The sequence below is a fragment of the Crotalus tigris genome, unplaced genomic scaffold, assembly GCF_016545835.1.
Source record: "Crotalus tigris isolate CLP2741 ecotype Arizona unplaced genomic scaffold, ASM1654583v1 scf7180000017663.5292952, whole genome shotgun sequence".
Lineage (NCBI taxonomy): Eukaryota > Metazoa > Chordata > Lepidosauria > Squamata > Viperidae > Crotalus > Crotalus tigris.
The window spans coordinates 338,509-353,738 of NW_024096550.1; the positions used below are offsets into that span (position 1 = coordinate 338,509).

General features: G+C 50.1%; 1 protein-coding gene across 6 annotated transcripts in view; it reads left to right on the forward strand.

Moving 5' to 3' along the window:
* SH3TC1 (SH3 domain and tetratricopeptide repeats 1) overlaps window positions 1-15,230 on the forward strand; it is a 23,435-nt gene continuing 8,205 nt past the window's right edge. The window contains exons 1-11 of one of the 6 annotated variants that reach the window (XM_039335871.1): window positions 1-464; window positions 5,729-6,032; window positions 7,221-7,348; window positions 8,083-8,188; window positions 9,037-9,177; window positions 10,526-10,664; window positions 10,794-10,867; window positions 11,252-11,456; window positions 11,810-11,937; window positions 12,398-12,439; window positions 13,204-14,886. In XM_039335871.1, coding sequence (XP_039191805.1) covers window positions 429-464; window positions 5,729-6,032; window positions 7,221-7,348; window positions 8,083-8,188; window positions 9,037-9,177; window positions 10,526-10,664; window positions 10,794-10,867; window positions 11,252-11,456; window positions 11,810-11,937; window positions 12,398-12,439; window positions 13,204-14,886 — 2,986 coding nt within the window. In that variant the 5' untranslated portion in view covers window positions 1-428. The other 5 variants (XM_039335873.1, XM_039335872.1, XM_039335875.1 and 2 more) reach the window with 5 other exon arrangements.

The window sequence follows — 15,230 nt, forward strand, 5'->3', positions numbered from 1 at the left end:
TTCCGGTGACCTTCCCTTGCTGAAGTGACCCCAAAAGCACCAAGAGAGCCCAGGACCTGATTAGCAAATGGGACTCCTTGGGCAGCGGAGGCAGCCAGGCCTGCTTCCTCAGCCGGGCCTGCTCAAAGAGTGGCAGTCAGACTGCTGGGCCAGGAGGCAGCCTTCGTTGCAGGAAAAGCAGCCGTTGGAAGCTCCTCCTGGGGTGGATTCGGATACACGGTGCTCAGTCGAGGAAGGAAATGCAGGGGGTGGTCAGAAGTGGCCTTGTGGGGATCCTTTAAGCTGAGCCTTCCTCCCCTCTTTATTGGCTGAAACCACCCCTGGCTGTTTTCCTGCTGCTAAATTGCTTTGCTTTCCCCCCCTCAGCTCTGCATCTCATTATCCTTCCTTCTCACCAGGTTTTTGGTTCGTTTCTGGGGTCTGGTGGTATGACTACCAATAGCCCCAAGAGTCCACAAAAAGAGGTAAGAGGCTCTGGCAATTTTTCAGGGACTGTTTCTGAGGCGTGGTTGAGTTAATATTTTCCTGACTGCAAGTCTTGTTTTTAAAATTGTGGCTACTACAACCTCGTAGTTAAAGGTTCCCCCCCACCTTTTTTTGAAATTATTTTTACTTATTAGCAGCTTTCTGTAGATGAAAAGCTAACATTGGTTGACAGTGGGGAACTGAAGAAATATTTCAGTTACACTTTCTAACATTTTAGAGGCAAAAGCCTTAAACCTGGTGATGAAATTAAATTATGTTACCTGCTTTTCTGATTCCAATAATAGTGTAGTAGTGAAGAACAGGGATAAAAAATGCAGCCATCCAACCAGTAAGCCATCCTTTGCTCAGTGTGGGCCTGCATTTTAATCCTGAGTTATTTGTGGCCATGCCAGTAGAGCCAGCTACCTGTTGCCCTTCAGGTGTTGCTGTTGTGAGTTTATGATCTTTGGGCGTTGTTCATTTGTTTGTTGACGGTTGACGTTCCCCAAACTTTTACTAGGAGAAAAAAGTACATTTTGCTTGCTATCTTCTGTAACGCTGGAAAGATTTATGAACTGTCAGAAAGACAGTTTATAAAATTACACAGGAAGCTTCTTACTTCCGAATGAGAGAGATAAAAATGCTGCTTTGAATGCAAATGCAAGGATATACAGTTAAATGTATGCAATAAGCTAGTACTTTATGACTACTTATACTTGTAGCTTTTTACCAAAAGCAAAACTGGGCCTGCTAATTGAATTGGCCTGGACCCATAACCCTGGTTGATCACAATGCTTATAAGCTATCAAACTGACATTGGCTCTTAGCCACCACATAGATAGATTTCTCTAAGATGGTCAGTCTCCAACCAAGCCCTTCAGGCCTCCGGACAGTGCTGGGCACCCATCGCTGCTGTGATCAAGTCTGAGGATTGCAAACCTGCCTCCCAAGTCAAGAACTTTGCATTCGCCTCTGGTAAATTTCAGCTTGTTCTTCTCAGTCTGCTTCTCTCGCTCACTCAAAACCATGTTAAATTTTGTCCCTGTCCTGCGGAGGATGAGCTGAACCTCACAGTTGAGTGTCCCCTTTCACAGCTATTTCCCCACCCCCGATTTCCATTATCTAAGCCAGTGTTTCCCAAACTTGACAATTTTAAGGCATGTGGACTTCAACTCCCAGAATTCCACAGCCAGCATTGCTGGCTATGGAATTCTGGGAGTTGAAGTCCACATGCCTTAAAATTGTCAAGTTTGGGAAACACTGATCTAAGCTGTTAACAGAGCAGTGGACCTGGTCCATAACTGACCCTTCCCACCCTTGATGAGGGTCACCAAGGAGACTCCGAGTCCTTTTGGAGTAGCCGGGATCCACCTCACACAGACCTGCTTTCTGCCCGTTATTCCCTGGCTTGCTAGTGAGAGTCGAGAGGCACCTTCTTTTCAGCAAAGTAATTCGCAATCTCCATTTCTGAACAGGAATTCAGAGGCGTAGAGGACACTGTTCCAAACCTCCCCACTGCCAGAGTTTGTGCAGAGGTGCGACTTAAATGCTCTTCAGGAGCTGCTCTTCTTAAACGTAGAGCAAGGCACTGCGTGATGCGCTTTCAGTGTGAGGAGAGCCACAATCCCTTCGGCTGCCCATGTCCAGCTCTCTGCTCCAACCCCGGCCCAGCCCCTGCATCGTGTGGATGTTCCTCAGCAGACGGTACAGAAACTCTGCAGGGAAGCCAGCCAAGCGGGCAGGGCAATGAAGCAGGAAACAGGCCGGTCCTAAAGGAAACAATGAAAGGAAGCGCTGGAGTCCCACCATCCCAACGCTGGTTGTGTCCACAGCTTCCTTTCAGAGAAATTCAAAACAGCAGATCCACCGAAAAGGAATTTGGAAAGGGAGGGATCGTGTTTTTGTGTTTTGATGTGCAGCAAAAACAAGGAAGTCCAAATCTGGGCATCTGGAAAGAGAACGTTGTGCACCATCAAATGGCCTAACGAAAAAGTCTATTTAAAATGTTGTTATTCCACTTTTCTACTCCAGAAGTGCTTCAGGTTGGGATCCTGTGATCTCTGGTTCTGTCCTCGATAAGGGATCCGGCAGAACCAGCGTGGTTATCCTCCTCTTCCCAGTGTAGATTATCTACCTGAGTGACCAAGGGCTGAATTCCAATCAAAATGAGGGCATCCATTGGAAATTCTGCCCACAGTCCCACAACTGTCTGTCATACTTGCTGTCAGAAGGGAGAGAGTCCATTTAGATTCTGACAGGCTTGGTCATCCTCATAGGGAAATCTTTCAGCAAGGAGAATCCCTTCCTGATGGTTGAGCCTCCCCTTTCCTTGCCTGCAAAAAGATTCCAGCAAAGAGGAGGAGGAGGAGGAAGAGGAGGAGGAGGTCTCAATCCTTCTCTGCCAGTCCTGCCAGGACAGTAACTGACTGTGACATGTGTTGGCCCTCTGCGGCATGAATAGAATCTGCTCTCGCTCATATGGACACCTCAGTCACTTTTTATTGGTCAATCCTGATATTTGATCTAGTCAGATGGACTCTAGGGTGGTGCACCAAAGGAACATCTCGGGAATAACTTAGAAACAATTCCCATATTAAATAGGTGCTCCCAGTTCTTCTAGGGGCCCTGTGAAACCAGGTGTCCTTGAGGGCCTTCAGCTGCACCCCCAGGACCCTGCATTCATAGCAGGGGGGCTCTGTTCCTGCCCCCTCCCTTCCTGTGCAGGCCTTGGGGAGACGCTAGGCTTTGGGGGGCCAATGCAGGTATGGCCTCAGGCCATCTGGCTAGGGGTCTGGCACGGGCCCAGGGAGGAGTGTAACATCAGGTCCTCCCCTCCCCCCGTCCAGCAGCACCTCGGCCCTTGGCAGGGAAAGGAAGCTCCCCCCAGCCCCCCCCCAGATGCAGGTGGTGCCTCCTGCATGCTCCAAACCCCCCTTGTGGATGGCTAAGTGGTGAAGCAGGAGATAAGAAGTGAGGTGAAGCTAGATGGGTTGTGAATTTGCCGGCACTCTGAGACAAATTATTTGCTCTACCAGTTCCAGAACTCAGATGACTTGGGGGCGGGGTGGGGTGGGGGCTCTTGGGTGCTTTGGGGCTGCTGTCCAGCTCTCCTTCCATTCCCCTGAGCAGGAAACTTTTGTGGGATAAAATGAATGAAGACGCCCCTTGAGCTTCCAAAGGACAGGCTGAAGACGACACGGCAATGGCGGTTATAGTATAAGAAAGGAAAGTGAAAAGCTTCCTGTAGAATTAGCCAACGGTGGAGCCTCTGTTAACTCTCCCTTCTTGTGAGCATCTTTGGCACTTTCACAGATGTTTCTGTGGTGGCATTTTAGGGAAGTGAGAGACCCCCACCCTGAGGAATTGAGCACCCAAGGCAGCAGTCTGGATGCAGAAGCAGCAGTCCACTCCAGGCTCCGTAATTCATGAGCCATTGAGAGGAACCTCAGGTGTGTCTGTGTGTGTGTGGAGGAAAGAAGATCATTTCTGTGCTCCAAGCCTGGACAGGTGAGAAAAGGGGGCTGGACTGCTTTCCAAACGCTCCAGTGAGTCTGAGCACCGTTGCCTGGACTGGCCCCGTGAGGGTGAAACAGACTCTACAGAGTCCTTGATCCAGAAAATGGGGCCAAAGGGCCTGAATGGGGCTTCTGAGTGGGGCCCCTGGGTGTTGAGGTCAACCTCAATGTGTGGTCACTCTCAGCCTGTTCAATTTATGCAAGCCTAAAGCATCGCAACGTGTGCCCTCATACCGTTGGTGGTTAATTTGCAGCCAGCTCAGAAGTTGCTGTTGGGGGCTCTGAAGGCCCCTGGGTCCGAAAGCCCCCCTCCCACGCCTTGTCTCGGAAGGGCTTCCTGGCCGGCAGCCGTTTCCAGGAGGCCAGAGTGGCAGGGCTGACAACTGCGGCTAGGAAGAAGCAGGGATATTTCGGCTCCTGGAATTCTTGGGAAAAAAGAGGTCCATAAATTCACTCAGGCCCAGGAGGTCAGATAGGCTGTTTCTGAGCAAGACCTACCTTCAGGAAGAGGCTGTGAAGATTAACAGAGCCTGTTAAAGGTCAACATGCTGTGTTTGCAGAAAGGGCCCGATTAGCCCACAGCCAACAGGAAAAGAAGTGTGTGTGTGTGTGTGTGTGTGTGTGTGTGTGTGTGTGAAAGAGAGAGAGAGAGAGAACTGGGTGGGGGACGAGCTGGGAGCCTGAACAGGAAGGGAAGGATCAGCACTTTTGGAGTGGCAGAGCGAAAATTGGAGCGAGCGAGACTGAAGGAGGTAGGCGCCTGCTAAGTTGGCTTTTTGGGTGTTACTGGTTCTTTTCACGACCTGGACGATGAGCAAGACTTTAGGGGTGATCCTGAGCAAGGAGAGGGGATCAGCGTTTGGCAGGAATGTCAAAAAGGCTGCCGGCGCAGCTGCTCGCTCTCGGACACCAGGGTGGGCCCAGGGCCATTGGTGGAAAGGGGCACTGCAGTGGCACCAACAGCCCTTCCCCAAAGGCGGCATCAGTCTGAGCGGCTGAGAAAAGGAGGGCGGGGCCTTCTTGCAAGGAGGGGAGGGGCCTTGGAACCTCTGAGATTTGCACCCTGCCGCCTTCCCTGCCCTTTTGTCCCAGGGGCCCTTAAGATGTCCGAGAAGGGAAAGGGCCGAGGGAGCGTCCCCTAGGATGGTTGCGGGCGTCTGGGAAGCACGAAACTGCCCCTCTCCATCTGACAACCCTCCCCAGCAAGCACTCCTCCCCCGGCAGCCAAAGGCAGGGAGAAATCTTGGTCCATGCAGCTGAGAAGGTCCCCTTCCTTCCAACTTCCATCGTCATGGCTGCAGATGTTCCATTGCTCGGGGAGAGTCTCCTAAGCCCAGGCAGGTCTCCCATCTTTTTAGAAATCAAAGAAATAAAGAGGCAGCCTCGGCACACACACGTTTCTCAAGATTCAGGGGATCTCCATTTTAGGAGAGTTGGTGTCCAGGTGTGTTCCTTTCTTCAGATCTGTCAGAAATGGAGACCTGTCTGCGGGAATTATGCAGGACGGCTAACTGCTAAACGGGAATAAAGCGGGTGAATTCGCTTTCCGATTAAATTGATGAGCGGTGGTTTCAGCGGCTCCAGAAACTTCCCAGACGTGACCTAGTTGCATTCATGCAGCCGGACAGTCTTACTGCGCAGCTGAGGGTGAAAAAGGGGCTATGAGGAAACGCCTTGTCAAAGTCCACTCAGCGCGTGGCTCCTAGCAAAGGCGACCTTTTAACCTAAGATGGTTTATCACCATGTAGGCCTTGTGTGACCGGGTGTTTCTGCTGCCCAGGCCGCAGCTAGAAAACATGGAGCCCTCAGGAGGAGCAGCAGCAGAAGCAGCTGACGGGAGCCCTGAAGCCACCACGTCCGACTTCGTTCCCCGGGAAAAGCCTCCCCTTGGCGCTCCCCTTGACCCCGGAGCAGGGCAGACACCGAGCTGCGAAGAAGAGCCTGAGCTCCTGGGACAACCGGACCCCGGACAGATGTGTCCACCCGCCCACTCGAAAGTCCTGCCGTCTCCAATGGGGAAGGAGGGAGCTACACTGCAGCAGCCGCAAAAAGGTTACACACACACACACACACACACACAGAGAGAGACAACCCCCCCCATCCCCCCAATCTTTCCAGCTGCTCCTTGACTTTTGAATGGGTTTCTTCTCTGGGCTTTAGGGATGCTCCCCCCGCCACCCTCCCCCCCATATAATCTCTGGTTGGCCAGAAGCCAGAGTGAAAGTTTGTGATCTCATTTTGTGACACTGAATAACCGTTTTACTAATTTGAGATGCCAAAGCTTTTGTGATTCAGCAAATTAAAAACTGCTGCAGGGCACAATTCCTACCACCCCATGGCTTGTAGCAAAGAGAGATGGGTATCAGCTAAAGTAATACATAACATCAGCCAAAAATAAGTATGGATAAATACTTTTATCATAAGGAACGGGAATGGTATTTTAATGTTTATCTTTTATTTTTGGATTGATTCCCTGTCTTTCTACCCTGGAAGCACTCAAGGCTACAAACAAAATTGATAGCAAAAGGAGAGTATTTAATTAAATATGCCAAAGAGAATAAAGTCTGCCATGGAGATTAAGTTCCTCAAAGGATGGAAAAGTGAAGCTCTGACGTGCAGTTTCAGTGCTGGGAGAAGGGGGTCAAGCAGTCCACGGGGGGGGGGTATTCAGAGCTTGGGGGAAGATCTTTATTCCTCTTGCTGGCCACCTGGGGCTCTGCTGGGCAGGCCAGACCAGGCCTCAGCCAGGCAAGGTCCATCAGTTGCCATGGAGGGTCAGGACTACGTCTGTGGAAGAGCTCTGGCCAGGTCTGAAAGTGCTTCCCCTCCCTCCCCTTCTCTTCCTGGCCCCTGTGGAAGGAAAGGGGGCTTCTTGGCCGGGCTCAGGACCCTCTGATCTGGCCATTGCCCGGCTGGGGGCTTTTCTCCATCTCCCTCTGCACCAAGGGACCCTCCTGCCGCCCTCCTTTCTGGACGGGTTTGCAGGGAAGATTTTATTACTCGTTTCAGGAAAGGTAGGGGTTATTTCACTGACCTGTTTTCTGACTCTTTGCAACACAGAGTGAAATTCCCTTGCTCACACCTGAGCCCCATAGCTGCCCCAGAGAAAAGAAACGGAGAGGGGGTTTTGCCCTCCACAGGCCGGGAAGCGCCACTGTCCTCAGCAGGGAGGGGGCGAAAGGAAAACTGAACGGCTGTTCTTGGGGACGTTTCCGTCACCCGTAAACCTGACATTTTCAGCTCTCTTCCTGAGGATAACCCTGATCAGACGACGGACGGGCCTTCCTGATTCTCAGCTGCAGGAGTATCTGCAGGGAAGACTCCGTCTCCTGGAGAACGACAGCCAAGGGGCCGTGGCAGTCTTTAGTGTAAGTTTGTAAAGGTGGGATGAAAGACAGCCTTTGTCTTATGACCCCAGTGGCTCCTCCATCCTATTTCCAGGGTGGTGTGGAGAGGAGGGGGGACATCTGCGCCACGGCTTTCCTCCTCCTGACAGGCGGTGCCTCCGTGGCCTCTTTTGCCCCATGTCAGAGGTTCTCTTGAATGTATGGCAGCTGCAGGGAGGGAGGCAGTTGACGCTCCTCTGCGATTCCCCTTTGTGTGCTTGGAAAGAACGACGTGGGAAGGAGCTGAGGGCTCTTCCCAAATTTGAGATCAGGGTTGTGGACCTCCTGACCGTGAGCCCCTCTTTCTTCTTGCTCCCCCATCCCTTCTCCTCTCTCTCTCCTAAAGAGATTTAGAGATGCTTTTGTCTCACAAGATTCCACAGAGCGCTTTACATGGAGGTCAGTGTCCGTTTCTACCTATGTAATTGTCTTAACCCATTCAGAAAATAGATTTTTTTTAACATATAGCATAATGGAATAATGATTACCAAACTTAAACACTTTTAAGAGCAGATGTAACCGGGCCGGTAAAAGGCAGAAATTAGCTGCAAAAGTCTGTTTCCATTTTTGGCCAGCCATATTTGTGCCATTGTTCAAGAAGGGAGCAAAGTGTAATACAGAACCAGGCTGCCACGATGACTTTCTTGCACTTAAACTCAAAGATTTACTAGTTTTGTTCCCAGAAGAAATGCCCAGTTCCTTTTTGCCTTCCTCAGGAGTTGTCGGCCAGGTTGCTGTCCATCCGCAGTGAAGACCACCTCGTTGCCATCACATTTTGGACCTTGGAGGAAATCTGGAAGTTTATAACTTACTATTCTCTTGGTAAAGACACACACAAGAACGTTTGGTGTTTTGCTGGTTGTTGGTCCTGTGAATATGAAGACATGGTTTAAGAAATCAAATTTAAAGATCCAGTTTTAAATGTTGTGTCTGATAGTGCCTCAGTCAATTTCACACCAGGGGTTTTCACGGGTAGAGGCCAGAACTATTCAGACTGGATCCACCTCCCTGAGGCCGAGATCTAACCGTGGTTTCGGGTAGATTTGTTTGACTCTGCTGCGCCGTCTGCCCCTCTTCTCCCTTTCTAGTTTTCTCAACCTCTGAGCTGAGAGATTGACAGAATTGCTAGGGTTGTGAAAGTCGCCTTCCCCGCTTCTTCCTTCCCCGTCCAAGGACAGCTTCAGGAATATACAATCTGTTGTATTCCACCAGAAGGCAAATAACTGGGGGGGGGGGAAGCAACACGGCCCCCGGGCCCCAATCTGCCAATTCCACCCTGGGGGAGTTTTTGAAGGATCAGGAAAGGGAGATTTTGCTCAGAGGTGGGAAAGGGCCTCAGTTTAGGGACTGTGTTACTATTTTACTGTATTCAGGTTGAAATGGACAAAATCGGAAAATCCAACGATTGTCAAAATAAGGACATTTCATTCTCCAATTTGTATTGATCAAGGGATCCTTTTTGCCCCATAAGGCACAGCTGCCCCACTGCTCTGCCTCTCCTTTTCTTCTTGAACCTGGGATGGATTAAGGGTAGAAATAATCTGGAGGTCAAGGAGTTTGGGTACCTCATCAAAAGTTGTGGTACTTCCAGGAAGAATACGCTTCAGATTAATGCTACTTATTTTTAAAGAATAAACCTTGTTGGATAATATGAAAAATGCCTTTGATAGGTTTCTTAAATCCCTGTCTGGAGACTCTGTTGCTGGACGACTCTTTCTGGCTCTCTTCACCAGAAGAAGCTGCTGGAATTGAGGTCCTCCTAGATGAAAATTGTCTCCACCGGGTGTACAGAGGACTCTTGGTTCAAGAAGGTACCTGAGTTTTTATCTGCACTTGTGAAACTGTGTTTAATGAGCTGAATGAGATGCGAGTAGAAGCTTTGGGCCCTGCCTCAGTTCCATAACCATCTGGGTGAGGAAGGAAAAGAGGACTTCAAATAAAGAAAAAAATAAGAGGTTCTGTTGGTTAGAAGGGAATTGGAGATGGCTGGGATCACACTTCTGTCCGTCCGTCCGTCTCCTCAGCTGTGCCAAGGCTCAGAACTGGTGTTTGTGTGGAGAGGCATATTTGAGGAGTTGCCTTCACACATGGTTGCATTTGACAACAGTTATCTGCAGTGTGCTCTCTGTGATGCTAACCTCAAAAAAAAAAAAAAAAAAAAAAAAGGTCTCCAGAAATTGTAATTAGAACAAAATATGGAAAGGCTGCTGATCAGTGAAAAATACAGGGATTTCCCTGAGGGGGGAGGCTGTTGATCTGCCTTTATTCCCCCCCCCCCCCAATTCCACCATGAAGAATAAGGATTTAGTTATACAAGATACTCTCCAGTCTTCTTTGACTTCCATCTTGCAGTTGAGGCCAGTCTTTCTGGCTAAAGAGCTGATGAAAAATCCCTCCTAAGAATTTAAAATCTTTGCCCGTAAAAAATTAAATGGGGAGCTGTTTCCCCCCTTTTGTCAGCACTTTGCTTAGTCTCTCCATCACCAGAGGGAAGCTGCAAACAGGAAAAGGAAAAAGCTTTCATTCTTGCCACTAAAATAGCTGCTGGCTGCTGGGCTCCCACAGAAACAAGGAGTGACAAGTGGCTGAGCAAGGTCCTTGTTGCAGTCCATGCCACAGTAGACCTCCAAGGTGGCTGAGAAAGCAGGAATTCTGGCTCGGAATTTGTCCCCAGTCAGCTCCCAAGCCCTTCCTTGGGGAGGACTGGCCTTCTGGATTCCTCAAATACAAGTGCAACAAACGGCCTAAGGACTGGCTGGTACCAGTTGGAGGGATAGCAGGAAGTGAGGTCTCAGAGAGACCCTCCCTAGGCAGGAGAGGGGGGAAGCACTTTCAGGCAAGACCCTGTTACTCTAACTTTACATTAAAGGGAGTGTTATTGCTCACGATTTTGGTTTCCTCTCTGGACTAGCTTGAGGGGCTGAGATATCCCTTGTCTAACTGCTGTCCTGGCTGTAGCTTTTCCTCCTGTCTCCCGAGGTTATTCTTGCAGCCCATCTGCTCCACCTGGGGGAAAAAGAGCTACTTCAATCATGAGGTCTCTCTCCTCCACTCTCCCATAAGTAGTACTCAAAGCATAATGTTACTCCTTGATGAATGACAACTGCGTCCGCAACTTCAAACTTTCCCCCGTTTCATGTGGTGTTTTCTCCCCTTCAGGTGCCTATTTTGGGTTTTTTCCTGAGAACATTGATATAGCTGATGGAGGTGCCATTTGCCAGGTGGAATCGGCAGCTCTAGAGCAAGTCCAGAATGGCCGCACCACAGATGTCTTGGAAACCTCGATGCCTTTCCACCAGTAGGTACCCAAGTTCCCTTGCGGAGCTTCTCTCTGTCTGAACGAGAGCTCTGGAGACTGAGCTTGTCTTCAACGCATTGCAGCGATGGCATTTATGGTTGGTTGAATATTATTTTCTTGAATTTGTAGATGGTTTCTGAAAGCAAATGCAGCCTCTGACGGGTTTGCCTGCGTAACTGCACTTCCAGTCACAGATCAAGCGGGTAAGGAACAATAATTAAAATCGGTCTTTTAATTTCTGCTTCTGTATCTGGAAGATGTCTCTTCACCATAACATTCAACCTCCATCTTGCCCCAATAGGCACGGCACTGTGATGGGATCCCCAGTTGCCTTTACCTCCTCCGCCCTCATCATCAGGATCCTATATGAGGAATGTTCAAAGCTTATTATTTCTATCTGGTCTTTTTTTCTGGTTATTGCCAAGAGTTGTTGTCATACACTAAGAAATACGCTCCACGTTTAAGCTGAATGGGTTTAATGACCTCCTATTTCTAATGTTACTCCCTGTGAAACTTGCAACATTAAAATTAACATCTCTGACATGTTATGGACTTGTTTGATATCTTCCTAATTCTGTATCGTCCAGCCACAGGATTATCTGCCGCAGTCGTCAGCCATGAAAGCGTTGTGCCGGATGAGATCAGTTTCCAAAAAGGAGACACAATTGAAATCATGGGCTATTTCATGAAATGCATGCCTTGGTTTGTGGGAAGGCGACTCTCTACGGGCCAGGTTGGCTTTGTGCAGAGCAGCTGTGTGGTGCCCGAGGGCTTCGTGGCCATCGCTGCAGAGTAAGCACCCTTCAAGCCAATGACACTTGTCACGTCAAGTGGGGCAAAAAAGGTTGTTTCTGAACCGGGCTGGTGATAACGAAGCAGATCTGTTGGCCATCATCTGTGTCCCTTTCTCTGCATCAAGGAAGATGGCTGATGGGACCTTGATGAGAGCCCACAGGACAACAGCCTTGGGATCGATCAGCAGACTTTCCTTAAGGATAATGTCGCCAACGGTTTTAGCTTCCCGTCTCCCATTTTTTTTCCCTACTTTTCACACTGCTTCTTTGCTCCTCCTCATTTTTTGGTAAGGAGGACCTGCCTGGAAAGCCATACATGTCCTAAAGTTGCCATATTTTCCCCTTTCTCAGACTTCCATATATGGATTTCTTTGAGGAGGACGGTGACTCTTTCATGAAAGAAGAATCCCTCCTGGAGAACCTGACCAGGCTCTTGACACAAACCTCCCAGGAGAATATTTGCAGCACCTATCAAATTGGTGAGCAGTTCCTGTGCAGAACGTAGGTGCAAGGCTTCTGGGCGCCTCTTGGACTTGACATTTTGATAAAAAGAAAAATACAAGTGGCTGTACGGACTACCAAGTTATATATCGCTTACATTTCGTTAGTCTCCAGCTCAAGGAACTGAATGAGCGTGAATTTAAAGATTCAATCGTTTGAATATTTCAGCAGGGTGAAGCTTAAATGAGAATGAATATAGCCGGAATAGGATTTTCCTCAATTTCAAAGGATTTAATAGGTCATTTCTCAACTTTTCTGCACTTAAGAAAAATGGGAAGGTCTGCTTACTGCCACATACTGTCCCCAAGTTGTTGCAGAGTCCCCTGTGATGTACCAGGAGGGGAGTCTGAGTCTCACTACAGTATTAGGCCTCCCACAGCAGACAGTCAATGAGCCAAACGTGGCCTGAACAATGCTCTCATTTGTCTCATCTTACAGATGCAGAGAATGACGCCGGCCTTCAAAAACCTCGCGAACAAGGTAAAAGGAGTAAATATTCAAGAGGGAGGGAACATTCCCCCTTTTTAAAGTGTAAAACAAGATGGAGGAGGAAACATTGGGCTGACATGATGCGTGATGGAAGCTTTACGTCAGTGCTCCTCAACGTTTGTGTGACGGCGACCCCCGTCACACAAACGTTCTGCGCATGCATGGCGCCGCGCGCATGGGGGCGCCCCCATGCGCGGTGCGCATGCGCAACGCTGCCCCATGTGCGACGCGCGTGCATGATGCCGCCCCATGCACGATGCGCATGCGCGACGCCGCCCCATGCGCAACGCCGCCCCATGCGCGACGCGCGTGCACGACGCCCCCCATGTGCGGCGCGTGTGCGCGTCGCTGCCCCCATGCGTGGCGCGCGTGCACGGCACCGCCCCCATGCGCGGCGTGCGTGCACGGCGCCGTGAAAAATGGCGGATCACCACCTTTGCCGATCCCCGAAAAATGGTCGATCGACCCCAAATAGGGTCGCGACCCATAGGTTGAGAATCGCTGCTTTATGTGGTACCTTTAATGAAGATACCTAATGAAGTTATGTTTCATATGTAGGCTAATGAAAAGAAGGAGTGGGGGTGACATGATAGCAGTCTTCTGACATTTGAGGGGCTGCCACAGAGAAGAGTGAGGGGGTTTGACCTACTCTGCAAAGGGCCTGAGGGAAAGACAAGAAGCAACAGAGGGAAACTTGTCAAGGAGCGATCCAACCTACAACGAACCCTGGGAGTTCTTCTTTTTTTGTCTTTCAGAAATGCCATCTTCCTTCTTTAATGAAAAGGAGAGTCCAATTCCATGCAGAGCGGTGCGGTCATTAATGAAGATGAAGGACTTTCAACCGACTGAGGACAAGAAGCAGCAGCTCCCCACTTCCGACAGGCGGGAGGATCCTCCCCTGTTGCAAAAGCCACGTTTCTCCATGCGCCAGGATGGTACTTTGGGGCCAGAAATTCCTGATTCGTTATTGTCATTTTTGAATCGGGAAGGCTACGAAGACGGCTTCGGGGGCCTCTACGACCCTCCGTTGTCCTTTCTCAAGACGTCCTTCTGTGGTGATGCCACTGAGCAAGAGCTGATGGATTTCTTGGCTCGAGCCCGGGCAGTGGCCAGACAAGCCGACCTGCCCTGGGCCGTGACACGGCTGTGCTACCTGCTGGGGAGAATGAGTCTCCGGAAGTTCAAGCTGTCTCAGGCTCGGGTGTATTTTGAAGAAGCTCTGGCAACCCTACGGGGGGATTTCCGTGACCTCCACTTGGTAGCTACTCTCTACATCCATCTAACAGGCATTTATCTGAAACAGAAGAACGTGGAAAAAAGTGCTCGCTTCCTTGACAAAGCTGCCTCTTTGCTGATGGGCATGGCCAGCGACACAGACGGCGCAGAGATGTCACTGGAGATCTTGAAATATGCCTTGAAAAGGGCCGTGCTCAGCCAGAGCAGAAACGCTGAGGCCAGAGCCTGCTTCCTGCTGGCAAAGCATTGCCTCAGCTTCAAGCAAGGGCAGGAACCGGCCCCCTTCCTGGAAAGGCTGCAGCAGCTGCTGAATACGCGCCAGGGGTTGCCCAACAGCAGAGGGTCCGTGGACTGCTACTTGAAGCTTGGCCAACTCTACAGCAAGAAGTGCCTGCCCCGTCTGGCGCTCAGCTGCGCCAAGGTGGTGACTTCCCACAGCTCCTGTTCTCTGCAGGAGCTGTTCAGGAGCATTGATTTGGTGTTAAGGAACGCCTTCGCAGTCCACAGTCCCACACCTGGGGGACAAACGCACCCTTCCCTCATGGCCTTCTACCTCAGAGAACTGCTTAGCAAGCTGGAAGGGAGCAGGGGCAGCCAGAAACTGTGCAGCATCATTTACTATGAACTTTCTCAGCTGCATAGCCAATACAAGCAGTACGAAAAAGCCATTGGTTACATGGAGGAGGTTCTAGAGCTAAATACGAGTGTACAGATGGAAGACACTGTTGAGCACTTCATTTTCCTGAGCTGGCTCTACATCCTCCTTCAGCAGAATGACACGGCTCTGCACATTTTAAACGCGGTCACAGAGTCCCCCTGGAGCACCCGCCAGCAGTTGGGTGTCATCCATAACATGGCGGCCATTAGTCTGAGACGGCAGAACCAGTCCAGGCGAGCCGCAGAGAGCTACTTCAAAGCTCTGAGCATTTCCAGAGAGATGGGAAGCGTGGCTAATGAGGCGGTGGCTTTGGCCAACCTGGGCATCTTGTGCCTGCACTCGTCGGCCCAAGGCCTGGGGGAATGTTTCTTGATCAAAGCCATCCAACTCTTCTCCCAACTCTCCAGTGAAGAATGTGGGGGGAACTTTGTGGCCATCCTCCTCCGGCTGGGGCACCACTATGCCTGTGGGGTTCAGAAGGAGAAGGGGCGGAGTTGCTATGAGTGGGCCTTTCTGGTCGCGATGGAACTTGAGGATGTGGAAGGTAAATTCATTTCCAGGGTTCACAATTAGGATAAATAATGTGCAGCTTTTCCCCAGCTACCAAGGTTTAAGAGCCACTGCCTGGAGGAGCTAAGCTGGATATCTTATGGTTTGAGAGTGTTGCTCAGATTTCTTTTGTCTGCTCAGGCACACATTTCAAGGCAAGTCTGCTTCGCTTCTCCCTCTGCTATGATCTGGAACCATAAAGGGGCAGAAGACACAGGAAGAAACGGTGGCAGCTTCTGCCCCCTCTTCCTCATCCTCCCCCCTCCCGTTATTCCTATTCTTACTTTCAATGCCCAAAGAACTTGTAAGCTTCTAAGACTTTGCAAATTCTTCGGATTA